At 48.0% G+C, this 26,438-nt stretch overlaps 1 protein-coding gene across 1 annotated transcript in view; it reads left to right on the top strand.

Moving 5' to 3' along the window:
* Positions 1–14,023, top strand: part of LOC147107882 (uncharacterized) — a 53,515-nt gene extending 39,492 nt beyond the window's left edge. Inside the window, exons 3-4 of the mRNA XM_086006084.1 lie at positions 12,284–12,446; positions 12,605–14,023. Coding sequence (XP_085862210.1) covers positions 12,284–12,446; positions 12,605–13,596 — 1,155 coding nt within the window. The 3' untranslated portion in view covers positions 13,597–14,023. The remainder of the gene's footprint in view (positions 1–12,283; positions 12,447–12,604) is intronic.
* The last annotated feature ends 12,415 nt before the right edge of the window (positions 14,024–26,438 follow it).

Here is a 26,438-nt window from a genome sequence, read left to right as displayed (position 1 = left end):
ACAGACAGTCACCCGAGGCCGGATTCGAACCCGGGTCCCTGGCGCTGTGAGGCAACAGTGCTTTCAGGAGAAACTTTATGACCCAGAGAGTGGTGAGAATGTGGAACTCGCTACCGCAAGGAGTGGTTCAGGCGACCAGCATCGATGCTTTTAAGTGGATACTAGATAAACACATGAGGGAGAAAGGAATAGAAGGGTATGCTGATGGGGTGAGATGAAGGGTGCGTGGAGGCTCGTGTGGAGCATAAACACCAGCAGGGACCAGTAGTGCCGAATGGCCTGTTTCTGTGCTGTAACTACTTTGTTATACTTTTTAAAGACCCTCCTTAAAACCCATTTGTTTGGCCAAGTTTTTGGTCACCTCTCCTAATATCTCCTTATTTGGCTCAACAACTATTCTTTTTTAATCACACATCTGCAGCATCTTGGGATGATTTGCAACATTAAAGGCGCTTATATAACTGCAAGCTACTTTAAAAGTTTTTTATTCATTCACGGGATGTGGGCGTCGCTGGCAAGGCCAGCATTTATTGCCCATCCCTAATTGCCCTTAAGAAGGTGGTGGTGAGCTGCCTTCTTGAACCACTGCTGTCCGTGTGGTGAAGGTGCTCCCACAGTGTTTTTCAGGAGGGAGTTCCAGGATTTTGACCCAGCGACGATGAAGGATCGGCGATATACTTCCAAATCAGGATGATGTGTGACTTGGAGGGGAACTTGGAGGTGATGATGTTCCCATGTACCTGCTGCCCTTGTCCTTCTAGGTGGTAGAGGTCGTGGGTTTGGGAGGTGCTGCCGAAGAAGCCTTGGCGAGTTGCTGCAGTGCATCTTGTAGATGGTACACACTGCAGCCACGGTGCGCCGGTGGTGGAGGGAGTGAATGCTTTAGGTGGTGGATGTGGTGTCAATCAAGCGGGTTGCTTTGTCCTGGATGGTGTCAAGCTTCTTGAGTGTTGTTGGAGCTGCACTCATCCAGGCAAGTGGAGAATATTCCATCACACTCCTTACTTGTGCCTTGTAGATGGTGGAAAGGCTTTGGGGAGTCAGGAGGTGAGATACTCGCCACAGAATACCTAGCCTCTGACCTGCTCTTGTTGCCACAGTATTTATGTGGCTGGTCCAGTTAAGTTTCTGGTCAATGGTGGCCCCCAGGTTGTTGATGGTGGGAGATTCGGCGATGGTAATACTGTTAAATATCAAGGCTGGTGGGGTAGTTAGTCTCCCTCTTGTTGGAGATAGTCATTGCTTGGCACTTGTGTGGCATGAATGTTACTTGCCACTTATCAGCCCAAGTCTGAATGTTGTCCAGGTCTTGCTGTATGCGGGCATGGACTGCTTCATTATCTGAGGAGTTGCGAATGGGACTGAACATTGTGCAATCATCAGCGAACACTGTGTCCAGTTTTAGTCCCCTCACATGCTTGACGATTAGAGAGGTCCTGGCAAAGGATCAGAGGAGGGCGACAATACTGATACCTAGTTTAAAGGGCATCAGTTACCACAACAGGCCTAGAGAGCTAGGGTTTTTCACTCTAGCAAAGTGTAGACTTTGAGGTGATTCAATTGCGGTCTTTAAAATAATGAAAAAATTAAATGTGGTCCGTGTGGCTAGGCTCGTTGAGTTAGATAGGTGAGGGAGGACCAGGGAAATAAGTATAAGTTACACTGATGAACTAAAGCCAGATGTGCATATAGAATCATAGAATGGTTACAGCACAGAAGGAGGCCATTTGGCCTGTCTAGTCTGCCGGCATGTGCGGACTGAGGTGAAGACAAGATCAGGCTTGGGTGAGATCCCACACAAGTTAATGTTCCAGGACAGGAGGGGAAAAAACTGTGGGGGGGGAGGTGGTGGTGGAGGGGACAGATTTTGATTTTACACATATAATTTGGATGTAACTATCTTCCATTTTACTGGTGAAAAAACCCACCTTTTTTATCAGGGGACTTTGCTGTAGTTCCGGTCATGAGTTCTGTTTGCTACGAAATAGACAGTTTGCTGTGAGTCCTGCCGTAAGTCCCACCCCACCTCCAACTCACTGGCTGCCACAGTGGTGTCAATGGACACTTTGTGAAAACAGTCTGCAAAACATGCCATTTTAGTTTAGAGATGTCGGGCTTCATTTCATACCAAATGAAGTATTTGTGGTTTACAAACTGTTGTTACGCAGCAGCTTGCTAATTCAATTTCCAAGTCTACTGTTCTGGACGATTAGTATGTATTTCTCCATCCAGTGTCTCAGTTGGTCTCAGTGTAGATGAGACGCCATTTACCCATCCGAAGGGCTGAACGTTAATAACAAAAAAAGTTTTCAACTCTTCCGAAGTTGAACTGGATGGCAATATCACAATCAATCTTTCTTGATAAGACTCATCAATTTGGCTTTCTCCATGTCAAAGATAATGCACTGTCTGTTTCATCTTTTCTGATTGTCTTCTTTTGTAAGTTCCCTGCAGTTACTTTCATCATTTTTAATTCATCAGAAGAAGGCAGGGGGCAGCTGAAAGAATTTGCTGCCGTTAGCAAGCGGCCGTAAAATGTCCCGTCCAAACACTTTGAGATGTAGGTTGCATAGTGAGGCAGATACAGGCTCAGCGCAATGTGTCAGTGCTTGCATTTATACAACGTCTGATCAAAGGTCTCAAAGCACTTCACGCAATTAATTACTTTTGAAGTTCAGCAACTAAGTGCTAATCTAATCTGTGCTGAGCCAAACAAGTGAGAAGACGATTGGTAAAAATACTGATCGGGGAGCGGGAATCGTCATGGTAAAGGTTTCTACCAGAGATAAATACTGATGAGCCAGAACAGTGGGCCTGTAAATCACAATACTATGAACTGCATTACAGTAGATATTCTTTGTAATCCACCCGTACTTGATACAAAGTGAGCCTGTCTTGTTTATGGGGACTGTCCAATACTTTGCAAAAACAGATTAACTGACTTCACCTCATTTCTGCTGGTGACCACATTACAGGAAGGATGTGATTGCACTAGAGAGGGTACAGAGGAGATTTACGAGGATGTTGCCAGGACCGGAGAATTTTAGCTATGAGGAAAGATTGGATAGGCTGGGGTTGTTTTCTTTGGAACAGAGGAGGCTGAGGGGAGACCTAATTGAGGTGTGTAAAATTATGAGGCGGCTAGATAGAGTGGATAGGAAGGATCTATTTCCCTTAGCAGAGGGGTCAATAACCAGGGGGCATAGATTTAAAGTAATTGGTAGAAGGATTAGAGGGGAGTTGAGGAGAACTTTTTTCACCCAGAGGGTGGTGGGGGTCTGGAACTCACTGCCTGAAAGGGTGGTAGAGGCAGAAACCCTCATCACATTTAAAAAGCACTTGGATATGCATTTGAAGTGCCGTAACCTACAGGGCTACGGACCAAGAGCTGGAAAGTGGGATTAGGGTGGAGAGCTCTTTTTCAGCCGGCACAGAGACGATGGGCCGAATGGCCTCCTTCTGTGCCGTAAATTTCTATGATTCTATGGTGGGATCGTGCTGTGTGCAGAATGGCTGTTGCATTTGCCCACATAAGACATTGACTGCACTCTAATAGTGTAAAGACTTTTGATGTGATAAAGCACTGTGTAAAGACCAGTATTATTGTGCACTGACACGGTGCATGGATCCTACTGTAAATGGCCTTATTATATATGTCTGTATCCCGAGTGATACAATGCCCACAGAAACAATACGTTAAAACTTCAACTATCTGTTAAATGCTCAACTCCATCGATTTCAAAACTAAAATTAATTTTACACACATATAAAATATGCACGTTAATTGTAATTTTGAATGAGATTTTTCTAGATTATCACCTACTCAACTTTAGGGCATTAGTCCCTAAACAGACTAGGTAATATTTGACGCTTTAAAAAAAATCATATATGAGCATCAAAACATTCTTAAAATGGTGAAAATGCTGGAAATACTCAGCAGGTCAGGCAGCATCTGTGGAGGGAGAAACAGAGTTAAGATTTCAGCTCGCTGACCTTTCGTCAGAACTGGACAATGTTCTTACATCTTACTAACTTTTTCCAGTTCTGACGAAAGGTCAACGACCTGAAACGTTAACTCTGTTTCTCTCTCTCCACAGATGCTGCCTGACCTGCTGAGTCTTTCCAGCATTTTCTGTTTTTATTTCAGATTTTACAGCATCCGCAGTATTTTGCTACTGTATTCTGAAGATGTCATCCTCCTGGCTGTTCTGTGTGGTACTGAGCCACACAGAGCTCCCAGGTCCCAGGTTTGATTCCCATTCTATGCTTGGTTAACTGATCTTAGCCATAGCAGCATTTCCATGCAAAGGTATGAAAATGACGGGCAGGAAAAGACCATCTAGTCTATCAAGCCTGCCCCAAATGGTTGTGATGCCTGAAGCATTATGATTAGAAGTGGAGACGAGGTAGAAGATCAGCCATGATCTTATTGAATGGCGGAGCAGGCTCGAAGGGCCAAATGGCCGACTCCTGCTCCTAATTCTTACATTCTTATGTACACCCCCTATAAGAACATAAGAAATAGGAGCAGGAGTAGGCCATTCAGCCCTTCGAACCTGCTCCACCATTCAATAAGATCATGGCTGATCTTCTACCTCAACTCCACTTTCCTGCACTATCCCCATATCCCTTGATTCCCTTAATATCCAAATATCTATCGATCTCTGTCTTGAATATACTCAATGACTGAGCCTCCACAGCCCTCTGGGGTAGAGAATTCCAAAGATTCACCACCCTCTGAGTGAAGACATTTCTCCTCATCTCAGTCCTAAATGGCCGACCCCTTATTCTGAGACTGTGACCCCCTGATTCCAGATTCCCCAGCCAGGGGAAACATCCTCCCTGCATCTACTCCGTCAAGTCCTGTAAGAATTTTGTATGCTTCAATGAGATCACCTCTCATTCTTCTAAACTCTAGAGAATATAGTTCTTGTCTACTCAATCCACCAGCAGCCATGTGATCTTCTAGGAAAGGCAAAAATACAGTCAGGCTGGTGTGTGACTTGGAGGTGAACTTGGAGGTGATGGTGTTCCCATGCACCTGCTGCCCTTGTCCATCTAAGTGGTGGTCAAAATCCTGGCACTCACAGCATTACGATCACCACACGGATTGCAACGGTTCAAGAAGATGGCCCACCACCACCTTCTCAAGGGAAACTAGGGGCGGGCAATAAATGCTGGACAGTGATGCCCACATCCCAAGAATCAATAAAAAAAAATGGCTTCCCTCTGACTCACACCTCTCCCTGGACTTTATGGCGAGCGTGCCTTCAGCTGCCTAGGCCCTAAGCTCTGGAATGTCCTCCCTAAACCTCTCTGCCTCGCTACTTCTCTCTCCTCCTTTAAGGCGCTCCTTAAAACCTACCTCTTTGACCAAGCTTTTGGTCATCTGTTCTAATATCTCCTTATGTGGCTCGGTGTCAAATTTTGTTTGATAATCGCTCCTGTGAAGCGCCGTGGGGCATTTTGATATGTTGAAAGTGCTCCACAAGCTGTTGCTATTGAATGGAACTCATTGCCCACATGCCTTTTTGTGCATGTTAATTGGGGGTGGGGGGTGGGGAGGGAGGGGAGGGGAAGGAGGGGAGGGGAAGGAGGCAATCGCCCAGAGTCTGTGACGTCATGTGGCGTCACACTAATCCAGCAACACAGCCGTGCCACCAACAATCAATTTGAAATATTGACTGATGCACGGTGGTGAGCACTGTCACTAGCTGTAACGAGGACGAGCTGGTTCTTGATGCATAAATTGGGGAGGAAAGATTGGTGCACAGTTTCAGGAAGGCATCGTTGGGAGTTTTAAGATGGATTGCAGTACCTGAATGACTTTGGCTTTAACATGATTAGAAGGTTTCTTCTGTTTGTTTTGTACAGTGATCAATAAGGACTTCTATCGACGGAGTGGTCCAAGGAGGCGGGGGTGGGTGGGTGGGGTGGGGGAAGGGTAATGATGCCTGGAAGACGTACAAAGAGATTGAGGAGAGTATTTTACAACATGCTGTTTCTGCAGGAAGCCAATTACACTTCTGTTCATTGGGAAGAAGCTCACAGCACCATTCCTTTTTATAGCGCATGATGTCATGACAAAATATTCAGCTCTGCAGTCTTCAGTCAATACCTGAAAAGCACAGAAAGTGTATGGGGGAAGGGAATACATAGGAATATATCATATATATATATATATATATAGAGAGAGAATGTATACACATACACAGCCAAAACGAGAGTTGCCTCCGGATTACTGGTTGTGGGCTCAAGCCCCACTCCAAGACTTGAACGCCACTGACAGAGTGCTATATTGTCAGAAATGCTGTCTTTCAGACGCAAATTTAAATCAAAGTCCCAATCGCTGGCTTGATGTTCCATTCAAGGTTCTGCAGTACTGTTTCAGGAAGGGTGGGGAGTTCCTCCCTCAACCAACATCACCAAAAACAGGTCAACCAGCCATTCATCTCATTGCTGTTTTTGGGGAGCCAGTCATACTTAAAATGGTTTCCATGTTGGTCAGCATAAAAGGTCACAAGACAATTGTGGATAAAGAAAACCATTCAACCCATGTTAGCTCAACTATCCAGAAGCACCCTCTGGTCCCCCCATTACTGCAGCTAATCATTTCTTAATTGCATCCACGGTTTTGCCTCCACTACTTTGCCCAATGGTCCATGCCAAGTCTTGATCACTCTCTTTGTGAAGAAGAACTTCCTGATATCAGTCCTAAAGTGTCAACTGTGGCTCAGTTTGCCTCTGAGTCAGAAGGTCGTGGGTTCAAATCCTACTCCAGGGACTTGAGCACAAAATAAATCTAGGCTGACGCTCCAATACAGTGCTGAGGGAGTGCTGCACTGTCGGAGGTGCTGTCTCTCGGATGAGACATTAAACCGAGGCCCCGTCTGCTCTCTCAGGTGGACGTTAAAGATCCCAAGACACTATTTCGGAGAAGAGCAGGGGAGTTATCCCCGCTGTCCTGGTCAATATTTATCGCTAAACAGATTATCTGGTCATTATCACATTGCTGTCTGTGGGAGCTTGCTGAGTGCAAATTGGCTGCCGTGTTTCCCACATTACAACAGTGACTACACTTCAAAACTACTTCATTGACTGTAAAGCGCATTGAGATATCTGGTGGTCGTGAAAGGCGCTATAGAAATGCAAGTCTTTCTTTTCTTTTAAAGTTACCTTTTGCTAGCTTGAACCTATGCCCCCTTGTCCTACTCCCACAATTTAAGTTAAAGTAATATTACAGATATACCTTTTCCATGTCATTTAGTATGTTGTAAGTCTCAATAAGATCACCTATGGGCACCTCCTTTCTCATCCTATCTTAGAACATTGACATCAGGGATCAGTCTAGTAGATCTGATCTCCAATGCCTCCAACACTTGAATGTCTTGGCGGCCAGAACTGGAAGCAGTACTCAAGGTGTGGTCTACACTGTGCAGTTTGAACATGTCTAGCTCTGATTTATATTCAACTGTGTTGACTATGTAGTTCAATAATTCATTTGGCTTTGTTGATTGCTGCTCTGCATTGGTTGGACATATTTACCATTGAGTCTACTAGATCCCTTTCCTCTTACAAACACACGAATTAGGAGCAGGAGTAGGCCACTCGGCCCTTCGAGCCTGCTCCGCCATTCAATAAGATCATGGCTGATCTGATTACTCCACATTGCCGCCTAACCCCGATAACCTTTCACCCCCCCTTGCTTATCAAGAATCTATCTACCTCTGTCTTAAAAATATTCAAAGACTCTGCTTCCACCGCCCTCTGAGGAAGAGAGTTCCAAAGACTCACGACCCTCTGAGAAAAAATTTCTCCTCATCTCTGTCTGAAATGGGCAAACCCTTGTGACCCCTAGTTCTAGATTCTCCCACAAGAGGAAACATCCTCTCCACATCCCCCCTGTCCAGACCCCTCAGGATGTTTCAATCAAGTCACCTGTTACTCTTCTAAACTCCAGTGGATACAAGCCTAGCCTGTCCAACCTTTCCTCATAAGACAACCTGCCCATTCCAGGTATTAGTCTAGTAAACCTTCTCTGAACTGCTTCCAACGCATTTACATCCTTCCTTAAATAAGGAGACCAATACTGTGCACAGTACTCCAGATGTGGTCTCACCAATGCCCTGTATAACTGAAGCATAACCTCCCTACTTTTGTATTCAATTCCCCTCACAATAAACAATAACATTCTATTAGCTTTCCTAATTACGTGCTGTACCTGCATAGTAACCTTTTGCAATTCATGCACTAGGACACCCAGATCCCTCTGCATCTCAGAGCTCTGCAATCTCTCACCATTTAGATAACATGCTTCTTTTTTATTCCTCCTGCCAAAATGGACAACTTCACATTTTCCCACATTATACTCCATTTGCCAGATCTTTGCCCACTCACTTAACCTATCTATATCCCTTTGTAACTTGCTTATGTCCTCTTCACAGTTTACTTTCCTACCTATCTTTGTGTCATCAGCAAATTTAGCAACCATACCTTTGGTCCCTTCATCCAAGTCATTTATATAAATTGTAAAAAGTTGAGGCCCCAGCACTGATCCCTGTGGCACACCACTCGTTACATCTTGCCAATCAGAAAATGACCCATTTATGCCTACGCTCGGTTTCCTGTTAGCTAGCCAATCGTCTATCCATGCTAATATGTTCTTCATCCTGAGCTATTTCAACACCATTTAGTGAGTAGGCACACTACTTAGTTTTCCATCCTATTTGCAGTACTTTGCGCTTGTTTGCATTAAATTTCATCTGGCATTTATCTTTCCACTTATTTTGTCCAACTCTCTTTGTAATTTTGGCTTCCTCCAATTCCACTTCCCCTTCCAGTTTGGTATCCTCACCAAAGTTGGCCACTTTGCATTGGGTTTCTGATTCTAGGTCATCTATGTAAATGAGAAACAATAGTTCCAACACCGAGCCCTGGGACATCCTACTCAATACTTTCCTCTACCGTGACGTAACTCTTCTAATGAGCGTTCATAGCTTTCTACTCTTCAACCAGTTTTTAAAAATCCATTTCCAGGGTTTATCCTGAATCCCCCACCACTTTGAGTTTAACTAATAGCATTTCACTGCTCAAAGAAATGATTGGGGCGCTAAATCAAGTCTTAAAGGCCTAGCTCAGTGGTGTTACACTCAAAGGGTGGACCAATATCGGGTGCAGTCTAATCTCAACTCATCATTGCCACAGGCTTTTCCCAGTGCTTAAAGGGAAGGTTCATTGATACTGCAGCACCTCATTCTCAGCTTTGCTGGCTGTGCAAGCAGAAGCACAACAAGGAGAAGGAGCCGGAGGACTGAAGCAGGTGTGCTCATGGCAGATCCACCTCAGTCGGGTGGTCAGGGTGATTAAATGCTTCAATAAATGTTACATACCACCATCTGTACCACAAGCTTCACACACTGCCTAAAGTACCAGATCCCCAGCACTCCTCTTACTGCATGCAACTTTCATTTATGTCTACCAGCAGATCTGCTGTGGCAATGCTCACAGTGAGTCAGTGGTTGTACTATTGTGGGACGGAGTGTGGAAGAGACAGAAGGGGCGACAGCTCCAATGAAAGACTTAGGAAAGATATTTGTGAAAGATCGCCCTAAAGCCTGTGAAGGATGTGCTTTTTAACTTGTTCATGAAAAATAAAGAAATAGGTGGGGAAATTCAGTTGGTTAGCGCCTCCTGTTAGCACCTGCAGAGGGCGGTAATGGGGCGCTGATGCAGTAGCGCCGAGGTGAGGCGAATCCAGCGGCGCACGGCAAATCCGGCACCCCCCCTCCCACCCCCCATTGCGCCGCCGGTACGAGGTACCACCAGAGACTTCAATGCCAGGCAGATCGTGACACACTGGGCGCCCGATCTGCAAAATTCATTCTGGCCACTTACCTCTGCGCCTCGACCAGACAGCGACAGGGAGAGCAGGCGCACAGCTGCAGGATGCCGGCTCCAGGGACGTTATTTAAAGGCATCCGCATTAATCACTCGCAGCTGTCAGGGCAGGTTAGCTTCAGTGGTTTCTTGTCAGTTTCTGCCAGTGGATCACTTTGTATGAGTAATTTCAAGGTTCTTTTTTATCAGCAGTGTTCTGGCAAGTGCAAAGTGCCTACATTTATTGTTCAAAGATTCAAACAGCTACACTTGGCAACATTAATGGGGGCTGTACTGGTGCCACCTCGCCCTCCAGGATCTACGGCGGAGGAAGCGCAGGCAGCCAGAAATACGGGAACATGTGCACAGAGGGATGAGGAGGGACATCAGGGCTCTCACCAGGAGGCCTTACCCTCCAAGGATATTCCGACAGCACCTCTCCTACCTTCAATGAAGCGAGAAGCAGTGTATTAGATGGCTCCGCATCACCAGGGTGGTGGTCATAGAACTCTGCCACTTTCTCCAAACAGACCTCCCGCCTCACACCCTAAACCCCAGATCCCTTTTGCTCACCACATGCCCATCATACCATCCCTGTGTCATATCACAACGTCCTCCTTGGCGCAAAGGTGAAATGAGAGTGACCACAAAACATTGCAAACTCCATTAATAAATTCATGCATAACCATATCACACTTATCATTCTAATAACTAATGACCCTTGTGCCTGCCATAGTTGAATAGCTGTCATTTTGTGCAAGGCGTGAGATGTGGGTATGAGTGTTGGTAGGTAGAGATTGTTGGTGGGTGAGCGCTGGGGGTCTGGTGCTTTGGGCAGTGTGTGAAGCTTGTGTTACAGATGGTGGTATGTAACATTTGTTGAAGCCTTCACTCACCCTGACCACCCGACTGAGGTGGATCTGCCACGAGCACACCTGCTTCAGTCCTCCGGCTCCTTCTCCTTGTTGAGCTTCTCCTTGCTGAGGCAGTTGCACAGCCAGCAAAGCTGAGAATGAGGTGCTGCAGTATCAATGAACCTCCCCTTTAAGCACTGGGAAAAGCCTGTGGTGATGATGAGTTGAGATTAGACTGCACCCGATATTGGTCCACCCTTTGAGTGTAACACCACTGAGCTAGGCCTTTAAGACTTGATTTAGCGCCCCAATCATTTCTTTGAGCAGTGAGCATGAATTTTGCGTGCAGTCTAAAGCATTAGTGCCTGGCGCTAATTCTCAAACTTTTCTAAAGATACAGGCCTAGAAATTCAGTTCGGACGCTATTGCGGCGCTAAAGTCGGGCGCTCGGCAAATTTAGCGGCCGCCGGAAAGTGCAGGCGAGCTCGCCGAAATTCAGTAGATTTGGCCAACTTTTTGGCCGAGCGCTGCAAAAGGCGTTGGAACCCTGTGTTCAGGCGCTAATCCGGCGATGCAGCCTGATAACGCCGATTCCGGGCGCAGCGCAGGTGCGATCATGTGGTGAGTGTCAGCAGACACCCTGACGCCGGCCAGCTCTTAAAGGGGGAAGGGTCAACTTTGACTGCAGCCACGCCCTGCATGCTGTAGCCCTGCAACTAGGCCTCAGGACTGGTTGTGTACCAAATCAACGCCTGGAGGTCATGGAGAGGGCCCGTGAAAGAGCCCAGCGGTTCTCTGAGCATGCGCTGGGTGTGCTCCTTCATGGGGTACGCAAGAGAAGACGGGTCGTGTGCCTGGCTAGTGGCAGGAAGGTTCCCAGGAGCCAGTTCAGGGAGGCGTGGACCAAAATTGCCCGGAGGGTCTCCTCCAACTCCGATGTTCCCAGGAGTGCGGACCAGTGCCGCAAGAAATACAATGACCTATGTCGGCTGGTCAAGGTGAGTACCCTTTCCAGTGTCCCCCTCATCCTTGCATGTGCACCTCCCATTAGGGCCAAAGGGACATCAAAGGTCTAATGCCCAGCCCTGCTGCCGCTGCAATGGCACTTGCATGTTAATCAATAGCTCTTTCTGCACTTATCACACTGTGCAAGCTATTCCACCATGGGAGGCCTCACACACAGCAACAGGGCACCACACTGTGCAAGCTATTCCACCATGGGAGGCCTCACACACAGCAACAGGGCACCACACTGTGCAAGCTATTCCACCATGGGAGGCCTCACACACAGCAACAGGGCACCACACTGTGCAAGCTATTCCACCATGGGAGGCCTCACACACAGCAACAGGGCACCACACTGTGCAAGCTATTCCACCATGGGAGGCCTCACACACAGCAACAGGGCACCACACTGTGCAAGCTATTCCACCATGGGAGGCCTCACACACAGCAACAGGGCACCACACTGTGCAAGCTATTCCACCATGGGAGGCCTCACACACAACAACGGGGCACCACACTGTACTTAGACGCCCTCCTTTCTCTTGCAGGCCAAGCTGGCGAGGAACGCCAGGAGCCTGCGTGTCACTGGTGGAGGCCCTCGCGATTACCAGGAGCTAACGGTTCTGGAAGAGAGGGTGGCCCGACTGCTGCGTCACCCGGTGATTGGGCCTGTGGCGCTCGGCGACGCCGACCCTATACTGGAACCCACTGGTAAGGACAGGACCGGGTGCACCTCTCTCCTTGCCCTCGCGCATCAGATCTACATCCTTCCCCACTGGCCGAAAAATGCGCATAATGCACCAGTGCGGCCTCCCTCGCTGTCGGCCTGTCCTCACTCTAAAGCTACACTTGTGCCTTCCTGCTTTCAGCTGGTGAGGAGGAGGTGCTCCCTGAAGCCCAGACAGCCAGGCCCTCGGAGGAGGAGGACGTCGAGGAGCAGCAGGAAGGCGCCACCTCGGGGGAACCCTCCTCCGCTCCAGGAGATGGCAATGAAGGGGAGACGTCTGGCGTGCCGGAGAGCCAGGGGGAGGCGGGGGAGGGGAGCCCCGAACCTGGTCCCAGTGGCATGGACGCACGCGGCAAGGCTCCGGCGGCACACCAGCCTTCTGCCCAGAGGGGGGAGGCGGTGGAGGGGAGGGCAGAACCTGGTCCCAGTGGCGTGGCCGCACGCGGCAAGGCTCCGGCGGCACGCCAGCCTTCTGGCCAGAGGGTGGAGGCGCCCTCCAGTCCGGACTCGGACGTCGCCCAGGAGGTGCGCCTCCTGGACGAGATGTCGGCGGCGTCGGAGCGGCGGCACGTCGAAATCATGGAGGTGGTGGCACAGATGCCTCACGCCATCGAAAGCCTCGCACAAAGTGTGGTGGCTTTCGGCCAATCCCAGGCCAGGGGCCTAGAGCAATTCGCAGCAGCGCACGCCAGGGGGGTGGAGCTCCTTGTGGCAGCGCATGAGAGGGGGGTCGAACAACTCGAGGCAGCGCAGCACGCCAGTCGCCAGCTGAGAGGTGCTGTGCAGACAATGGCACTGCAGATGCGGGCACATGCCGGCGCAGTTGGGGCACTGACTTCTGCCACCCTCGCACTGGCGCGGAGGCGTCGCCAGGCCAGCCGCCGCCCTGCTGCCGCACACCGGTCTGGCGACCAACAGTTTGGCGCGCTTGCTCCCCGGCCAGGCCGCCCGAGTGCACGTGTGTCTGGCGACCAGCGCGCGCCTGGCATCACCCACCTTGTCCCCATTGGTGCAGGCGAGCCTGCCACTCCCCCAGCCAGGGTGCAAGGAGCTGCTGCAGCCAGTGAAGAGGGCCACCCACAGCTGCAGCAGCCACCAGCCGGCCCCTCCCGGGCCCGCCCTCGTGTAGGCTGACCCCCAAGGGCATCTGGCGAGATGCCTTGTCGCCCTGAAGATCCTTCCCCCAGCCTCGCCACAGCCTCACGGCCCAGCTTGAGGCGCAGCAGCAGGACGGGCCGGGGCAAAAGACGGCTGTCGACAGACTCGCCCTCTCGCCACACCGAATAGAGTGTGTTGAGCGAGGGTTTGGGTGATGCGGGGGCTTCTGTTCTGGGGGGCATTATGTGGTTTGGTTTTATGGGGGTGTTTGTGTTGTGGGGGGGGCTTGTTTTTGTTAGGCCAGTGACGAAGGCCATTTGGATGGTGATGTTTTGTTAGTCCTCCCCAGGTTTTGGGAGTGACAGAAGTTTGTGACTGTTTTTTGGGGGTCTTCTCTGTTTTGCTCTTCCATGTGGGAAGGGCCCTGAGTTTTTGAAATAAAGATGTTTATTTATTCACCATGTGCAGGTGTCATGTTTCAAGTGGTTGTTGGGTTAACCGGCTGAGGGCTTGCGGAGCGGCTGCGTTCAGTGGCCCAGGCCATTCCCTGACAGGGGGCCTAGAAGTGTCGAGCAATAAGCCCCCGGCGGACGGCCCTTGGACCTTGTCGCTCCCTCCTGGCCTGGTGCTCCTCCTCCTCAGGGTCCTCCTGCTCGTCCTCCTGAGGTGGTGGGGCAATGTCAGGTGGCAGTGCCTGAGTCCTGCGGATAGCCAGGTTGTGGAGCATGCAGCACACCACGACGAACTGGGAGACTCTATCCGGCGAATACTGAAGAGACCCGCCCGAACGATCCAGGCAACGGAACCGTTGCTTGAGGACGCCTATCGTTTGCTCTATTAGGTTCCTTGTGGCTTGATGGCTTTCGTTGTATGCCAGCTCCGCTGGGGTCCTGGGCGCGTGGAGCGGGGTCATGAGCCATCTGCACAAAGGGTAGCCCTTGTCCCCGATAAGCCATCCCCTTGGTGGAGGCTGTGCCTGGAACATGTCAGCCACAGTAGTCTGGCGCAGGATAAAGGCATCGTGGCTGCTTCCTGGGAAGCGGGCATTGACAGCTAGGATGCGCTGCCTGTGGTCACACACCAGCTGCACATTTAGGGAATGGTAGCCCTTCCGGTTGCGGTATTGCTCGGCATTGTGGATAGGTGCCCGCATAGCCACATGCGTGCAGTCAATGGCGCCCTGCACCATGGGGAAGCCCGCGATCCTGGCAAATCCGACTGCACGCTGCTCCTGCTTGTGTTGGGTCATGGGGAAGGAGATGAATTGGTGCCTCCTCGCGAAAAGTGCTTCGGTGGCCTGTCGGATGCAGCGATGCGCGGCGAACTGGGAGATGTTCGCAATGTCCCCAGCAGCGGCTTGGAAGGAGCCGCTTGCATAAAAGCTGAGAGCCACCGTGACCTTCACTTCCACCGAGAGAGACGCCCTGGACATGAGTTGTGGCTGCAAATCTGCATGAAGCAGCTGGCAGATCTCTCCAACCACCTCCCTTCTGAAGCGCAGCCTCTTAACACAATGCGCCGCAGTCATGGTGAGATATGAGACCTGCTCCCGGTATTGCCTGACTGGGTAAGGCCTACGTTGGCGACGCCTAATGGCCCCTCTGCGTCTAGGCATGCCTGGCCCTCTCTCAAAGCGTCTGCGAGCCCTTCGCACAAAATGTAGCAACTGAGGGTTGGCCCCCCATGCAGCCCCCATTACAAAGTTCCAAACAGCAAAATCACAAGGATGCAAATGTCAAAGCACTGGCTAGAAGCCAAAAATACCTCTCCTATGGTGTCCGAAATCAGTAATCTCTGTGCCTTGCTCTCTGTGCAGAAATCCAAACCAGTCAAGTCATTGCAGCGAAATGGCTGGCTTTTATGGGTGAGTGGATGTGCCCTTTAATTAGCGCTCCCCGAATCCCACAGGGCCTCTGTTGAGTTCCATTTCACAGTTCTTAGCAGCGCCACGCCCACATCGGCCGGGCGCCACTGAATTTCCGGTTTGGGGCGCACAAACGGCGTTGCACGACGGAATGACGTCATAAGATGCGCGCGCAGCTGAGCGGGCGCTAACACTTTGCGCCGGCGCTAAAGCCCAGCTGAATTTCGGCGTAGGCGCAGATCCGGCGGTGCCCGGGCGCTAAGTGGATAGCGCCGGAAATCTGGCGCTAACGGCTGGCGCAAACAGCTGAATTTCTAGGCCACTGCCTATTCCTGGGCTATAATGAACTTCTAGCCCTATATAGAATGTTTTCCTTACACTGTAAAGAAAGACTTACATTTATAAAGCATCTTTCACGACCTCAGAATGCCCCAAAGCGCTTTACAGCCAATGAAGAACTTTTGAAGTGAAGTCACTGTTGTAATGCAGGAAACGCTGTGGCCAACTTGCGCACAGCAAGATCCCACAAACAGCAATGCGATAATGGCCAGGTAATCTTTGTTTTTTTTAAGTGATGTTGGTTGAGGGATAAATATTAGCCAGGACACTCGGGAGAACTCCCCCTGCTCACTCTAAATACATGTAAAAGTCTTCTTGTAATAAGCTACTTACTTTTACTATCCATCTGGTTAGGGTATGGGTTTATAAAACGACACTGAGAAATTAAAAACATCTTAAGATTAATAAAGTAATTTGCATCATTCCTTCTTCAAAAAATATCTCTGCAACAGTACTTATGCATATTTAAATCAAGACTCTTAATCAGAACCTCGATCCAGACTTGACTAATGATTTTGCCTTCCCAAAACCTGCTGCTATAACCATTTAGAATACATTACAAAATATATAATAGGGAAGAAAGATTAGTGCGCAGTTTCAGGAAGGCATCGTTGAGAGTTTTAAGATGAATGACAGTACCGGAACGACTTTGGCTTTAAGATGATTAGAAGGCCTCTTTACTTTGTGCTGTACAGCAATCAATAAGTACCTCTATCGAAGAGAATGGTCTAATTTTCTGCTCTCCTTTGCTGAATGTGCCAAGTTATGCTATATTTTCATTGATTGTGACTATTCTCTTCTCCAGAGACACTGAGGCCTATCAGAGCACCACTTCCACTGAGGAAAATTAGATCAACAGAGATGACAGCTTGTAGCTAGGACATTCCTGCTCTATGTGACACCGTGATATGTTCACCCATTTAACCATTAGAAACTACAGTGCTTTAGTATTAAAAGGTTTTTTTTGTGGGGGGGGGTGGGTAGGGAAAGAACACAGCACCATCACGGATTCATCACAATGGCCTCCTGCACAAGAGGCAATGACTTTGGACCTCAATCCTGTCATTATAAATGAGTGCAACATTTTAAAAGAAAGGAGCGGGAAAAGCTTTCCTGGGAACAATGTTTGGGAGGGGATCAATGCCAGGTTAAACTAATGAGGGAGCAATTTTGACTTTGGATGATAGTGTAAAATGGGCGCCATCGATTCAGCCGCTCGTTATACATCTGTCCCGATTTTCAGTTCCAATCAGGAGAGATGTATAACAGGTGGCTGAATTGATATCGCCCGCTTTATACTATCGTCCAAAGCCAAAAATACTCCCCCCACCCTCTGCCCCGAGTGTCACCTTGGCCCAGTTGGTAGAATTCTTGCTGTTAAGTCAGTAGGCTGGGGATTCCAGTCGCACTCTGGGACTCGAGCACAAATTGTAGACTGGCACTCCTGTGTGGGACTGAGAGAGAGAGATGTGTTGTTGGACCTCAGACTACAGCCTTGTGTCTGTTTCGTTGTTCAAGTGGATATTAAAGATCCCATGGCACTATTCAAAGAAGAGCACGGAGTTCTCCTCGTCAGCATTCCTCCCTCGATCAACACCGCCCAAAACAAATTAAATGGACCGTCAACTCTTCGTTGTTTGCGGGATCTTGCTGTGTGAAAAATGCCTGCTGCATTTGCTTAAATAACAGTCACTGCACTTGCAAAGTAATTCATCGAGGAGCTATTTGATAAGGGGTTTATAGAATTGCAAGTCTCCCGTTTTACAAAACAAGGCTTTCCTTCTTAGTAACTTATAAGAGCTACAAGCTTCTGGAAAATATCCGGCGTGCTTTATGCTCCAACCCTTTCTCCAACCCGTGAACTCCAGCACTAAGCTGTGTGAAAGAGTGAACGATTGATTCTATTCAAGGTTGCTCTTTTGCCGCTCAGGGGAAACAGCTTTTAAAATTGGCAGAGATGACTTGTCCCTTAGTAACTGCCCTGGTGTATTACATATTTAAAACATACGGAGGTTAGCGGCCTGATAAAGCTGCAGTAAGTTGATAAGAATGCTATTCACTGCATGTAAGGATTTTAATAACTAGTCTCTAGGGCAGCAGAAAATGAAGTCTCTGGCTATAAACCCTGGAGGAGTCCTTCAGTCCTTCCAGGAGCAGATAAGATATTTAAAGAAAAAAGGAAATAAAAGATTTTGCACACTTTTCCTTCCATTTCTCCAACTCGACTTAATAATGGTCGGCATTTAATAATATGGATGGATGCCGCACAAAAAAGAACATTTTGTCCTTTATGCAAATACAATCTCAAATCGCAAGGAGTGAGTGGCAGAACGCCGACATTAGTTCTGGGGATCATCCTATCCCCATGGGACGGCCTGTGCCAGAGGCGTGCTTTGATGAAACCTCCCTCCATTTTCTCTTGGCCCGTTTTTTGAGACAATGTCAGCCGCCAGCACAGAGAATTCCAACAAGATACGCTTACTGCTCCACACACGACCCCCCTTGTAAGAAAAGACTTGCATTTCTATATCGTCTTTCACGACCTCAGGACGTCCCAAAGCGCTGTACAGCCAATGAAGTACTTTTTGAAGTGTAGTCACTGTTGTAATATGGGAAACGTGGCAGCCAATTTGCGCACAGCAAGCTCCCACAAACAGCAATGAGATAATGACCAGATAATCTGTTTTAGGTTGTGGTTGAGGGATAAATATCGGTCTAGGACACCGGGGAGAACTCCCCTGCTCTTCTTCGAAATAGCGCAGTGGGATGTGTTACATCCACCTGAGAGGGCAGACGGGGCCTCGGTTTAAGAAAGAAAGAAAGAAAGACTTGCATTTATATAGCGCCTTTCACGATCACCGGACGCCTCAAAGCACTTTACAGTCAATTAAGTACTTTTGAAGTGAAGTCACTGTTGTAATGCAGGAAACGCGGCAGCCAATTTGCGCACAGCAAGGTCCCACAAACAGCAATGTGATAATGACCAGATAATCTGTTTTTGTTATGTTGGTTGGGGGGTAAATATTGGCCAGGACACCGGGGATAACTCCCCTGCTCTTCTTCGAAATAGTGCCACAGGATCTTTTACGTCCACCTGAGAGAGGAGACAGGGCCTCGTTTTAACGTCTCGTCCGAAAGACGGCACCTCCGACAGTGCAGCACTCCCTCGGTTTCGTGCTCACATCTCCGGGTTGGGACTCAAACCCACAACCTTCTGACTCAGAGACAATACCGAGCGTTAACAAAAAGTGCCATCCTATCATCTTACACGTATATTAATACAAAGCGGTTCAAGAAAGCGAGAGAAAGCAAGAAGCTGCTGAAAAATCAATTTTAATTAGGATTTAGCTTTTAATTGAACGGCAATTGCAGAATTGGCTTTTCACTAATACTGAAGAGATTTATAGCATGAGAAAGTTAATTAACTCGCTAACTGATTCCTCCATACTGTGAGCAACTGTAACAGAATATCAGATCTTCTGCCTTTTTGGGCTTCAACCCCATGTTGTGGGGACTTCAAAGCTGGTTCAATTAAGCACAGTTAATTAGACTTAGATTCAGTTGCAGTCTTCCCGTTAACTCTGGTTAATTAAGTTGCGCATTTGCAAGGCACATCCCAGGCTGAGTATAAGATGTGCGTAAGCGAGGTTGGAGGTGATGGTGATTGTGCCACTGTTTGCTTGGAGGTTAAGGACCATGTTACTGCATGCATCACACTTGTGGCCTCTGCCAATTCTGGAACGGCTAGCATTGAGTTGTGGCTCGTCCGGTGCTAAAGATTCACGTTTCCCCCAAAGGATTAGAATTAAACTGTCACTAGCAGGCCATCATTCTGGACTAGACTTGGACCCAAACCCCAGAGGTTTGTAACTGCTCATGTTATGCACTGAATCGTTTAGGAAGAAAGAACTTGGATTTAGCGCCTTTCACAACCTCAGGACGTCCCAAAGCACTTCACAGCCAATAGAAACATAGAAAAATAGAAGATAGCAGCAGGAGTAGGCCATTTGGCCCCTCGAGCCTGCTCCACCATTTAATGAGATCATGGCTGATCATCCAAATTCAGTACCCTGTTCCTGCTTTCTCTCCATATCCCTTGATCCCTTTAGCCTTAAGAAATATATCCAACTCCTTCCTGAATATATTTAATAAGTTGGCCTCCACTGCCTTCTTTGGTAGAGAATTCCACAGGTTCACCACTCTCTGGGTGAAGAAATTCCTCCTCAGCCCTGTCCTAAATGGCTTACCCCTTACCCTTAGACTGTGACCCCTGGTTCTGGACTCCCCGACCATCGGGAACATCCTTCCTGCATCTAGTCTGTCTAGTCCTGTTAGAATTTTATAAGTTTCAATGAGATCCCCTCTCATTCTTCTAAACTCCAGCGAGTACAAGCCCAATCGACCCAATCTCTCCTCATACATCATTCCTGCCATCCCAGGTATCAGCCTGCTGAATCTTCGCTGCACTCCTTCCATGGCAAGTACATCCTTCCTCAGATAAGGCGATCAAAACTGCACACAATACTCAAGATGTGGTCTCACCAAGGCCCTGTACAACTGCAGCAAGGCATCCTTGTTCCTGTACTCAAACCCTCTCGCTACAAAGGCCAACATACCATTTGCCTTCTTAACCGCCTGCTGCACCTGCATGCTTACCTTCAGCGACTGGTGCACAAGCACGCCCAGGTCTCGTTATACTTCCCCTTCTCCCAATCTATTGCCATTCAGATAATAATCTGCCTTCCTGTTTTTGACAACAAAGTGGATCACCTCGCATTTATCCACGTCATATTGCATCTGCCATGCTTCTGCCCAATCACCCAACCTGTCCAAATCATACTGGAGTTTCTTGGCATCCTCCTCACAGCACACACACCCACCCAGCTTTGTGTCGTCTGCAAACTTGGAGATATTACATCTAGTTCCCTCGTCCAGATCATTAATATATAAATTGTGAATGGTTGGTGTCCAAGGACCGATCCCTGTGGTACCCCACTAGTCACTGCCTGCCACTCGGAAAAAGAGCCGTTTATTCCAACTCTTTGCTTTCTGTCTGCCAACCAGTTCTCTATCCAAGTCAATACCTTGCCCCCAATCCCATGTGCCTTAACTTTACATGCTAATCTCTTATGCGGGACCTTATCGAAAGCATTTTGAAAGTCCAAATATACCACATCCACTGGTTCTCCCTTATCTATTTTACCAGTTACATCCTCAAAAAATTCCAGTAGATTAGTCAAGCACGAGTTACCTTTTGTAAATCCATGTTGACTTTGTCCGATCCGGTCACTGTTTTCCAAGTGCTCTGCTATTACATCTTTTATAATGGACTCTAGCATTTTCCCCACTACCGATGTCAGGCTTACCGGTCTGTAATTCCCCATTTCCTCTCTACCAACTTTTCTGAATAGTGGGGTAACATTAGCTACCCTCCAATCCATGGCTACTGTTCCAGATTCCATCGAATGTTGGAAGATGATCAGCAATGCATCTACTATTACTAGGGCCACTTCCTTAAGTACCCTAGGATGTAGATTATCAGGCCCTGGGGATTTATCGGCCTTCAATCCTGTGAATTTCCCTAACACCATTTCCCTACAAATACTGATTTCTATCAGTTCCTCCCTTTCATTAGACCCTATATTCCCTGACATCTATGGGAGGTTATTTGTGTCCTCCTTTGTGAAGACAGAACCAAAGTATGTATTTAATTGGTCTGCCATTTCTTGTTCCCCATTATAAATTCCCCTGATTCTGACTGCAAGGGACCTACGCTTGACTTCACCAATCTTTTTCGCTTCACATATCTATAAAAGCTTTTACAGTCAGTTTTTATGTTCCCTGCAAGCTAACTCTCATGCTCTATTTTCCCCCTCTTAATTAATCCCTTTGTCCTCCTTTGTTGAATCCTAAACTGCTCCCAATCCTCAGGTTTACTGCTTTTTCTGGCCACTTTATATGTCCTCTCCTTGGATCTTATGCTATCCCTAATTTCCCTTGTTAGCCACGGTTGAGTCACCTTTTTTGTTTTATTTTTATGCCAAACTGGGATGAACAAATTCTGTAGTTCATCCATGCGATCTTTGAATGTTTGCCATTGCCTATCCACCATCAACCCTTTGAGTGACATTCCCCAATCAATCCTACCCAAGTCGCGCCTCATTACATCGTAGTTTCCTTTATTTAAATTCAGGACCCTAGTCTGTGAGTCAACTACTTCATTCTCCATCTTAATAAAGAATTCTATCATATTATGATCGCTCCGACCCAAGGGGCCTCGCACAACAAGATTGCTAATTAATCCTTTCTCATTACATAATACCCACTCTAAGATGGCCTGATCTCTAGTTGGTTCCTCGACATATTGGTCCAGGAAACCATCCCGTATACACTCCAGGAATTCCTCCTCCACAGTATTGTTACTAATTTGGTTAGCCCAATCTATATGTAGATTAAAGTCACCCATGATAACTGCTGTGCCCTTATTGCACGCTTCTTTATTGCCCTTTTAATGCCATCCCCGACCTCCGCATTACTGTTTGGAGGTCTATATACCACTCCCACTAACGTTTTCTGCCCCTTGGTATTTCTCAGTTCTACCCATACAGATTCCACATCATCAGGGCTAATATCCTTCCTTACATTTGTGTTAATCCCCTCTTTAACCAGCAATGCTACCCCACCTCCTTTTCCTTTTTGCCTATTGAAGTACGTTTTTGAAATGTAGTCGCCGTTTTAATGTGGGATATGCGGAAACCAATTTGCGCACAGCAAGATCCCACAAATAGGACACCGGGGAGAGCTCCCCTGTTCTTCTTCGAAACAGTGCCATGGGATCTTTTACATCCACCCCCAGAGTGGGCAGGCAGGGCCTCGAATTAACATCTCATCCGAAAGACGGCACCTCAGCTCCCTCAGTACTGCACTGCAGTGTCAGCCTAGATTTTTGTGCTCAAGTGTCTGGGGTGGGACCTGAACCCAATGCCTTCTGAGTCAGAGGCAAGAGAGTGCTGGCCACTGAGCCACAGCTGACACGTATTTGATGGGCGGAGTTCAGAACTGTCAGATGCATAAAACTTTCCGGGTAAAAAAGTTCCCGTCAAGAGCTTACCTGAAACATAACCTATCTTTGTAGGTGCTGATTGACTTGCTATGTATATAGGTTGTCAGCTACCCCCACGCACCCATGCCCAATACACCTGAGAGAAAACAGGGAATTACAGACCGGTAAGCCTGACATCGGTAGTGGGGAAAATGCTAGAGTCCATTATAAAAGATGTAATAGCAGAGCACTTGGAAAACAGTGACAGGATCGGACAAAGTCAACATGGATTTACAAAAGGTAACTCGTGCTTGACTAATCTACTGGAATTTTTTGAGGATGTAACTGGTAAAATAGATAAGGGAGAACCAGTGGATGTGGTGCATTTGGACTTTCAGAAGGCTTTCGATAAGGTCCCGCATAAGAGATTAGCGTGAAAAGTTAAGGCACATGGGATTGGGGGCAAGGTATTGACTTGGATAGAGAACTGGTTGGCAGACAGAAAGAAAAGAGTTGGAATAAACGGGTCTTTTTCCGAGTGGCAGTCAGTGACTAGTGGAGTACCGCAGGGATCGGTCCTTGGGCCCCAGCTATTCACAATATATATTAATGATCTAGACAAGGGAACTAGATGTAATATCTCCAAATTTGCAAACGACACAAAGCTTGGTGGGCGTGTGTGCTGTGAGGAGGATGCCGAGAAACTCCAGGATGATATGGACAGTTGGGTGATTGGGCAGAAGCATGGCAGATGCAATATAATGTGGATAAATGCGAGGTTATCCACTTTGGTGTCAAAAACAGGAAGGCAGATTATTATCTGAATGGGAATAGATTGGGAGAAGGGGAAGTGCAATGAGACCTGGGTGTCCTTGTGCACCAGTCGCTGAAGGTAAGCATGCAGGTGCAGCAGGCGGTTAAGGAGGCAAATGGTAAATTGGCCTTCGTAGCGAGAGGGTTTGAGTACAGGAACAAGGATGTCTTGCTGCAGTTATACAGGGCCTTGGTGAGACCATATCTTGAGTATTGTGTGCAGTTTTGGTCACCTTATCTGAGGAAGGATGTTCTTGCCATGGAAGGAGTTCAGCGAAGATTCACCAGGCTGATACCTGGGATGGCAGGAATGACGTATTAGGAGAGATTGGGTTGATTGGGCTTGTACTCACTGGAGTTTAGAAGAATGAGAGGGGATCTCATTGAAACTTATAAAATTCTGACAGGACTGGACAGACTAGATGCAGGAAGGATGTTCCCGATGGTCGGGGAGTCCAGAACCAGGGGTCACAGTCTAAGGATAAGGGGTAAGCCATTTAGGACAGAAATGAGGAGGAATTTCTTCACCCAGAGAGTGGTGAACCTGTGGAATTCTCTACCACAGGAGGCAGTAGAGGCCAATTCATTAAATATATTCAAGAAGGAGTTGGATATATTTCTTAAGGCTAAAGGGATCAAGGGATATGGGGAGAAAGCAGGGGCAGGGTACTGAATTTGGATGATCAGCCATGATCGCATTGAATGGCGGAGCAGGCTCGAGGGGCCGAATGGCCTACTCCTGCACCTATCTTCTATGTTTCTATGTTTCTATGTTTCTTACACTCCCCGACAGAGGGTGGAGTGCCTGCCGAAATCAGGCAATTAACCCCATTGGTCGGGGACCAGCAGCTAACCGCGGTGACGGACAACTCACTGACTGAACGCTAATTTTGCTAAAGAGAAAACTCGAGGGCTAATTTCTGTCAATGCTGTAAAATTATTGATTTTGTGGTGGTTGGCGGTGGTGGTGGGGGGGAGTGCGGGTGGGGTGTGGGTGGGAATAGGTTGGGCGAGTTGCTTACATAATGCGTGTGAGTAATTAGCTGGCGCACCACTTAATGTTGCCATTATATGATAGTCTTGGCTAGGCTACTGCCGGTGATATTTCATCGCTGACAAGCTGCTGATCCAAAGCTGTGTGGAGCTGCTGACTCAGTTGGTGAAGCTCCTAGCTGCTGGAACACACACACACAGGCAGGGCAATGGGAGATCAGCACGCTCGGTTAATAACAAGCTTGTAGCAGCACAGGTCTAACTCCTGAACACAAGCCCTTTGAGTAACCGCGGAATAAAGAGAACGGGACTGGCAACAATTCAAAATGAATGGTGGAGGAAGAGGAGGAGGAGGAGGAGCAGTAGGATATTTCCATGTAGGATCTCACCCACAATAGCAATCTTTAAATTTTTTTTTTGCTATTCACCGCTGGCTGTTATGCATTCCCAGCATATTCTGTTCACAATTTGACGCATTGTCTCCTTCTGTGCTGTAAATTTCTATGATTTTATTGCGCAGTGCCTGGAAACTGTAGGAAAGAGCTCCCGAGAAAGGATCAGCTGCTTATTAACAGATTCAAACTGCGCTGCTATCTGTGACACAGGCTGCTGACTCAGGCACATGACAGGTGACAATCAATTCTGCTTTAAGTAAGTACTGATGTTTTAATTAACTCAATACTGTACCAGGCCCAGGCTGATTAGATTACGCGGAGTGGGGCACTGTCCCAGAACAGAAAATAAAGACGCGCATGCTGGGCTGATGCCAGTTGATGATGAGGCCTGTCTTTGCAGGTCCCGTTTACACTGCTCTTTTATTCTGTCTATATATATATAAATATAAATACACAAAATCACTTGGACCGTTGGCAGTCAAAGCCTATCTTTGCAGGCCTCAGCTCTCTGACTTCTCTGTTTGTACCGCGTCACTTTATTTAAAAGAAGGTTCTGTTAAGAGAGATACCAACAACAACTTGCATTTTTTATAGTGTCTTTAAGGTGCTTCACAGGAGCATAATCTTCGTCTCTTCTTAGGCAGTCCCTCGGAACCGAGGATGACTTGCTTCCACACTAAAAATGAGTTCGCAGGTGACTGATGAGTCCAATGCGGGACCTACAGTCTCTGTCACGGGGGGGCAGACGGTGGTTGAAGGGGCGGGTGGGTGGGGTGCTTGGGTTGACGTGTGTGCCTTCCGCTATTTGCGCTTGGCTTCCGCTTGCTCCCGGCGAAGAGACTCGAGGTGTTCGGCGCCTTCCCGGATGCTTCTCTTCCACTTTGTGCGGTCTTGGGCCAGTGATTCCCAGGTGTCGATGGGGATGTTGCACTTTTTCAAGGAGGCTTTGAGGGTGTCCTTGAAGCATTTCCTCTGCCCACCTGGGGCTCTCTTTCCGTGTCGGAGCTCCGAGTAGAGCGCTTGTTTTGGGAGTCTCGTACCTGGCACGCGGACGATGTGGCCCGCCCATCGGAGCTGATCGAGGCTCCTGAGGTATGGAAAGTGGTCCACGTTGGAGCATAATCAGACAATAATTGACACCAAAGCCAAAGAAGAGGTAAGTTTTCAGGCGCATCTTAAAGGAGGAGAGAGAGAGAGGTGGAGAGGTTTAGGGAGGGAATTCCAGAGCTTAAAGCCCAGGCAGCTGAAGGCAGGGCCACCAATGGTGGAGTGATTAAAATCGGGGATGCGCAAGAAGCCAGAATTGGATGAGCGCAGATATCTCGGAGGGTTGTAGGGCAGGAGGAGGTTACAGAGATAGGGAGGGGCGAGGCCATGGAGGGATTTATAAACAAGGATAGTAGAGAGGCAGAGGTTTAGGGAGAGAATACGA

The sequence above is a fragment of the Somniosus microcephalus genome, chromosome 14 (assembly GCF_052327205.1).
Source record: "Somniosus microcephalus isolate GS21.2 chromosome 14, FLI_Smic_1.0, whole genome shotgun sequence".
Classification (NCBI taxonomy): domain Eukaryota; kingdom Metazoa; phylum Chordata; class Chondrichthyes; order Squaliformes; family Somniosidae; genus Somniosus; species Somniosus microcephalus.
This window is presented reverse-complemented; position numbering and strand designations above follow the sequence as displayed.